At 52.0% G+C, this 7,381-nt stretch overlaps 1 protein-coding gene across 1 annotated transcript in view; it reads left to right on the top strand.

Moving 5' to 3' along the window:
* The first annotated feature begins 448 nt into the window (after positions 1-448).
* The window catches only part of IL13RA1 (interleukin 13 receptor subunit alpha 1), a 52,817-nt gene continuing 45,884 nt past the window's right edge, over positions 449-7,381 (top strand). The window contains exons 1-2 of the mRNA XM_032391410.1: positions 449-691; positions 6,756-6,895. Of these exons, the coding sequence (XP_032247301.1) occupies positions 610-691; positions 6,756-6,895 (222 nt within the window). The 5' untranslated portion in view covers positions 449-609. The remainder of the gene's footprint in view (positions 692-6,755; positions 6,896-7,381) is intronic.

Raw genomic sequence — 7,381 nt, 5'->3', positions numbered from 1 at the left:
GGCTGGGATTAGGAAGGCTGGAGTCAGAGGTTAGGAAACAGGCGCTTAGAGGCCGACGACTGGGAGCCGCCTCTCCGGACTCCCAGACCGAGGCTCCTTCCCGGCGGTGGCCCTGACCCGGGGCCCCGGGGCGGGGGGCGATGGACGGCGGCAGCCCCGGCGCGACCCAGGTCCCGCAGGTCCGCGCGCACAGGCGGCGCCGGCCGGGGCTGGCTCGGGCGCGCGGAGGGCGGGACCGGCGGGCGCCTGGGCTGGGCCGCGACGTGCTCGAGGAAGTTCAGTCTGGCCCGAGCCGAGCCGGGGCTCCGGAGCGGCCGGGGCGGGGGGGGGGGGGGCGGCGGGGCCGCGGGGCCGCGGGGCCGCGGCGAGGCCAGGTGCGGCGCGGCGCCAGGCGCGGCAGGCGCGGGAGGCGCGAGGACCCCGGCGCCCCGCCCCCTACGCCCGCGGCTCGCGGCTCGGGTTACCTGCGGCGGGTGGGCGGGGCGGCCTTTCCGGTCTGCGCCGGCCCCCAGTTTCCAGGGCGGCGGAGCCGGGAAGTGGGAGAGGGAGCGAAGGAGGCGGAGACTGCCGAGCCCCGCAGCCCGGCCGGGCTCCGAGGACAGGGGCTGCATGGAGCGGCCGGCGCGGCTCTGCGGGCTGTGGGCGCTGCTGCTGTGCGCCGGCGGCGGCGGCGGGGGCGCCGCGCCTACCGGTGAGTTTGGCCGCGGGCAGGGGGCGGCGGCCGAGGGGGCGGCTGGGGTCGCGGCCGACAGGGGCCGGGGGCTGCGGCGAGGGAGGGCGCTGGTTGGGGGGGGGCGGCCTCACGACGCCCCGCGCTCGGAGACCGCAGCCTCCGGCGCCCGGTTCGAGGTGGGGTTCCCGGGTCGCGGGCGGCCGTGGCGGCGGCGGCGGTGGCGGCGGAGCGGGACGACGACTCGCCGCCGCACTTCCCTCGCATCGTCGGGAAGAGCCGAGGAGCCCGGGGCCCAGGCGCGGGAGAGAAAAGTGGCCGCGGTGTCCGAGGGCGGCGGGGCGGGACCCGGGAAGTCGCCCGGGAGGGGATGAGGGGGCCAGGAACTGGCGGGGTTGGCGACCGAGGTCCGGGCGGGCCGGGATCGCCCCGGGGCTCCTTGCCGGGGACCTCGCCGGTCGAGTGCGGGGGTGGGGTTGAAGGGAGCTCCTGAAGACCCCGGTCCTCGCAGAGAAAGGACGTGGGGGCCACGGCCTCCTCTGGCGTTCGAGAAATCCGTTTGGGAAACCCGGAGCAGCATCGGGGTGAATTCAGGCCTTTTTGTTTTCTTTAATAGCCCTTAGATTTGGAAATAATTTTCGGTTTACAGAAAAGTTGCCAAGGTACTCCAGGGAGTTCGCATATACCCCTCACCCTGTGCGGCAGCTTTTCATTAATCAGCCGGGCAGAGTTCTACCGGGAAAAGTAGAATGACTTCCGCACGGACAGCTCCCGGCTCGAGTGGCCTTCTGGCCACGTCGGGTGACCACAGTGGCTCCAAATTTGAGAGGTTTTATTACCATATTGACACAGACGCCCACAATTTGCTTATTGCATTTTCACCAGTGTGTTGGGCTTTGAAACCCAAGTTGAAGTGTTGATTGGGAAATCTTGATGCCCTCTATTGATTCAGTCAACAAAACGTATGCAGGCTGCTCTATGCCAGGTGGTGTTCTAGGGGCTGAGGACGCTGGGGGTGAGTGAAACAGACCAAGCCCCCGCCCTGTACAGCTTCCGTGCTATTGGCAGAGTCCCGGGGTTGGGGGGTGCGGGGAGGCGGGGGGTAAAATATCAGGTTGTCAGATGGCACCAAGTACAATGAAGAAAAACGAAGCCTGGAAGGGGTTTGCCGTTATAAATAGGGTGAAGTGGGAAGCCCTTACTGAAAAGGTGGCATTTAAAGTGGAGGCCTGAGGCAGGTTTGAAGTTTCCAGTTAATAATTATTCAAGCGTCTGCGTTGTTGAGCTCTGAGCCAGGCTCTGGGGGTTCTCGGAGAGCCTTAGGGTGTACAGCATAATCCTTGCCGCCCCCTACGTGCCTCCAGTGCAGGTGGGGGATCGGATTCTTACAACCATATGAGGAAGCCCAGTGCAGAGAAGGGAAGAGACTTGTTGAGGGTCACCCCACTCATTGGGCTCCTGATTTTCACCGTCCTGCTCCAACACCTTCCCTCCTACAGACTCCCACACAAACAGCTGTAACAACAGCTGGCCTTCTAGATAATGCCCGGCAACCCCCCACTTAATCAGTTTTGTCTCAGTGGTTCATTGGTAACTTGGTTACTTAGAATACAGAAACTTTTTTCCCATTAGAAAAAATATTGATAGGGGCACCTGGGTGGCTCAATCGGTTAAAAGGGGCTGCCTTCGGCTCAGGTCATGATCCTGGGGTCCTGGGATCGAGCCCCACGTCTGGCTGCCTCTCCCTCTGCCTGCCACTCTGCCTACTTGTGCTCTCTGTCGAATAAATAAATAAAATCTTTAAAAAAAATATTGATAGAATTGCAAGGAGGTATGGTGAAGGAAAAAAAAAGAAACAGGGGACTTAAGTTTTCTGACATTTCCCAGCTGTGGGGCTCTGGGCTAGTCATTTCCCCGTGCTCATGTGGCAGTTTCCTGATCCGTAAGTTCTAAGGGCTCTTCCTAGCTCTAAGCTTCTCAGTGTTCATAAAAATGATTAGGTTACCAGCTTTGTTTAGTCTGTTTAGGCTGCTGGTCCATGTGGTGGCGTGTCTTAATAACCACAACTAGCATTCTATAGTGTTTAATATACTCTGTGCCACGCAGTGTTGTGAGTTTTTTCACTTACGTTGTTTCATTTCGTCTTTACACAAAACCTATCCTGTAGGTGCTGCTCTGAGTCCCATCTTGTATATGAGGTAGCTGAGGCACGGTGAGGTTAAGAGCCTTGCTCCAGGCCTCATGGGTTATGGTAGAGTGGAGCGAGCCTTCCAGTCCCGGTGGCCAGACTCCAGAGTTCATGCCCTTGACCACTGTATTCACTGCCTCCCTCTGTTGAAGGGAGGGGAGTCCTTGGCTGGGAGAGGAGCTGGGCACCTCCCAGAGCAGCAGGGCAGGATTGGTTGGGACCCATGAACAGATGTCCAGGTCATCTGTTAAGAAGTGACTGACCGTATATTGGAGACTCGCTTTATAAGGGCCACAGCGCGTGGTCCAAACCGTAAGCACTGTAGGCGTCCGGAGGAGGGAGAGCCGTGAGGGCCGGCAGTTGCGTGGAGGTGGTAAAAACTTGAGCTAGGCCTTCAGGATGGGTGGAATTTGAGTGGGTGGAGAAATTCTTCCAAGTTGGGGGAGAAGAGCAGGAGCAGAGACGCAGGAGTGCGGGGGCAGAGGGTGCTCCTTTGTGGGCAGTGAGCAGCCCGGCTTGGCAGGAGGGTGTGTTGGCAAAGTCAGTCGAGGCGGAAGAGTTTCGTTTGCCCACGAAGGCCCTGAGCGGGGCACGGCACGAGGGACATGACAGCGGAGGAGAAGCAAGCAGGGAGACCTGACCGGGTGACAGGAATCGCTGGAATGTAAAGCTGTGCAGGGCTCCAGGGTTGAAGATGTCCGCTAGACAGATGTGTTGTGAGTGTCTCCTGTCCAGGGCCGGGACTTAACTGGTGTCAGCCTGCCTCGAGGGGCCCAGCAGAGCACGCTGGTGTAATTGGGATGATTAAAAGAGATGTTGCAAGAAGAGATGGACAGACATTGATGACTGACTAGATGTAAGGGAAGGAGGCGGTGACTCATGTATGACTGTTGTGATTAGCTTTTCCCGGAACATGCATGCCGCTGCCAGCTCCTGGGATGGGATAGGGCAGAGCGAAAGTGAATCCCGAAGCAACATGCCTTATTAGAAAGAGCACGGACCGTGTCAGTTCCTAAGTAGAATGGGACGCTGTGCTTCATGACCATACAGACTCACTTGAGGTCTGAAGTTGAGTTGGGGGGAGCCACCCACTTGAGTCCCTCCCGCCTGCCCATTCCCCTTTCGGAAGGCAGTGATCAACCTCTAAGAAAGGTTGGTCTAACTTGTTCTGTCTCACAGGCTGCGGGCACGTATACGTTCCACAGCCAACCAAAGCAACTGTTGAGAGCTGTTTTGTTTCTTCAAAAAGAAAGTAGATCGCTAACATTTCCATAGCACTTGCTTTGGGCCAAGCACTGTTCTGAGCATTTTATCTGTATTAACTCAGTTCATCCTCAAAATGACCCTTTTTTGATGGGTTATTATTTTTATCCTTGTGTTACATATAAGAAAACTAGAGCATAGAGAGGTTAAGTAACTATCCAGCTAGTAAGTAGCAGAGCTGGGACAGGAACTCAGGCAGTCTGGCTCCAGAGTTCATGCTCTTAATCCTACACTCTACTGAAAGTATATTATGTCTTACACATGAGGAGCTGTCAGAGATCTTTACAAGAAGTACAGTCACCACTTATTTATGTACATATCTCAATGTGTTATATGCATATACACACATATTCATTTCTATCTAAATGTTTGGAGATTGTATTTAAAGTTTCTGGACAAGTGTGTGTATGTGTGTGTGCACGTGCATGTATTTTAAAGTATAAGAAGTAGAAAAATCTCAAGGGAAATGGAAGGCCATTAGGGGGGGAAAAAAGGATGGCAGATAGCCACAAGTACCCTAAAATGCAAACCAATTAGAAGATTTGACTAAAAGGCACTTCAGAACAGATGGGGGAAAAATAAACCCTTTGGAGAGATTGGAAATAATGCAGGCTATTGTTCTATCAAAATACTGAGGTTAAAAAGTAGATGTTATAAGTCTTGAAGATTGAAGTGTGATTTATGTGAGCCATAAATAGGTAGTATTTTTTTTATTATCAGAGCTTTAATTTTTGTGGGGGGGTAGGAAGGTAGAGCGTCAGCAAGTTTGCTGCACTCTGTTTCTGGAAAGTAGAGAATAAGACTGATACACCTCAAGTAGATTATAGTCTTTAGGAGGAACAAAGTTTTTATTTTTTTATTATTTATGTACTATTTATTTAAAGAGTTATTTGAGAGAGAGAGAGAAAGAGCAGGGGGAGGGAGGGGTGGAGAGAGAATCTCAAGCAGACTCTGCTGAGCGCGGAGCCCAACACGGGGCTCGATCTCATGACCCTGAGATCATGACCTGAGCCAAAACCAAGAGTCCGACGTTCATCCGACTGAGCGACCCAGGTGCCCCGGAACAAAGGTTTTATTAGAGCCTCCATAGCTGACAAATGATTTGTCTTCCAGAGTTTCATCCACGTGATGTTAGAAAGACCAAAATGGAGTAGCTGTACTCGCTAGTCATTGCTTCGAATCCTTACGTTGGCACTGTTGCCCGAGCCGTGGGGGCTTCCAGACTCTAGCTGGGTTTTGATGCAGTGCAGTAGGAATTTTCTGCTTCCGCTGGTCCTGCTGTGGGCTGCTCCTGCCCACGGTTGGGCCTTTGGTCAGCCTTGTGGAAAAACTAACGGTAGAAGAGCTGGGAAAGAGGGAATGAGTACCCAAAGTGCAGGGCCTTTGCAGGCTGCCATGACTAAAACTGACGTTTGGGGAAATGCCAACTATGTAGTGCCTGTGGGGCTCCTGTTTGGGGACAAAAGGCATTTTTTGTTCAGTTAAAGAGGAAGGTGATGGTATAAGTATTTACAGATCCCGTAAGAGGCCCAGTGCACTCCAGAGTGTTGGCACAGAGTAAAAAATACAACTCTGTGGATTGACAAATTAAGACAGCTGTGGCTCGTAAGTAATTACTAATGATTGTTTGCAACGTTGGACCATTTGGAGGGATTTTTTTTTTAATTTAATAAACTTTATTTTGGAGTGATTTTCAATTTACAGAAAAGTTGCAGAGATAGGACAGAGAGTCCCTGTACGCTCCTCATCCACTTTCTGGGGGACAGTTTTCGTAGTCCTGGTCACAGGAGCTGTCAGCAAAGTTTGAGATGATGTTTCGTTCCCCCAACCCCCGCTCTGTGTATTTCCCTGCGTTGGGCAGAAGCAAACTCCTTTCCCTGGTGATAGAACTTGGTCCAAAATAGTAGAGTCACTAAGTATTTGGTAGAGGCAGTGGTGGGTTTTCTCCAAATGAAACACATTTTTGAGACACTGGTTCAGTTTCTCCTCTTCTCTTCCCTCTTCAGATTAGTCAAGGCTACAGTCCCAGCTGTTTATTGTCAGACCTCAGGGGAACAACAAGGACTCTTAAATCTCTTTCAGGACTTCTTTGGAAAAGTTGTAAAAACTGTTACCAGGTCACGTTAGCAAGCATGATGAAAAGATATGCTGCTTAAACTCACGCACAGAACTGCTGAGATTGACATGGCTCTGTCGAGTGAGGTGTAGATCCCAAGCATAGGGAACCCCAAATTCCTGCAGGAGGGAAACGGAAATTTAAGACTATACTCTTCCCTGTGTCCACACTATAGCAAGTAATTCAGAATGTGGCCTTGGAGGCACACTTTCTGGGTTTGTATCCCGACTCTGACGTTTATGAGCTATGGGACATGGGGCAAGTGACTCATTGTTCTTGACCTCCGTCATTTCATCTTTAAGATGAGGCTGATAGTCCCTATCTCGCAAGATGGTTGTGAGGAGCCAATGGATTAGTGGGGAGAGTACTTAGAACAGTGCCTGGCTCAATAAATGTTAGCTGTTGTTAACTTAGTTTTATTATTCTTGGCCTCTAGGACTGGGAGGAATGGCTTACGTGGCCCACTGAAAGCACTGGCTGATGTTGATAAATTTATTTCTTGTGCTTGATTTGAGCAGAAACTCAGCCACCTGTGACAAATTTAAGTGTTTCTGTTGAAAACCTCTGCACGGTCATCTGGACATGGGATCCTCCTGAGGGAGCCAGCCCGAATTGCACCTTACGGTATTTTAGTCATTTTGACAACAAGCAGGACAAGGTAAGTGTTCTGGAACGTATTGCATTGATGAGGTAAAGTGAACACTATGAATTGGAGCCCAGAATAAACAGAATTCTAATCTTACTTCAAAGTGGGAATTTTGTTTTGGGTCGTGTCCCAATTTTACCTGGGAAAATGACTGAAAAGACTGTTGGAAAAAAAACTGAGCATTTGAACATTTGAAAATATTTGCTCATTATCTGATAATCAAATGCAATGAGATTACTGTGTTAGGAAATACCAGATATCTTTTATCTACTAGGCACTGAACAAATAATTATGTTAAAATGTGTTCCCGTGTTCCTGCCTGTAGCCTCGTATGTAGACCACACTTCCAGTTTCTCAGGGAGCTTTCACGTTCACCGTCTCGCTAACAACATGCACACAGATATGCAGGAACCATGCAACGCAAGAGTAAATGACCACATGGCAAGTGAAAAAATAACACGTCTGTGGCAGATAGGCTTGACTAGGTTTCCCGATGCC

Source organism: Phoca vitulina, unplaced genomic scaffold (genome assembly GCF_004348235.1).
Source record: "Phoca vitulina isolate PV1807 unplaced genomic scaffold, GSC_HSeal_1.0 scaffold62, whole genome shotgun sequence".
Classification (NCBI taxonomy): Eukaryota; Metazoa; Chordata; class Mammalia; order Carnivora; family Phocidae; genus Phoca; species Phoca vitulina.
This window is presented reverse-complemented; position numbering and strand designations above follow the sequence as displayed.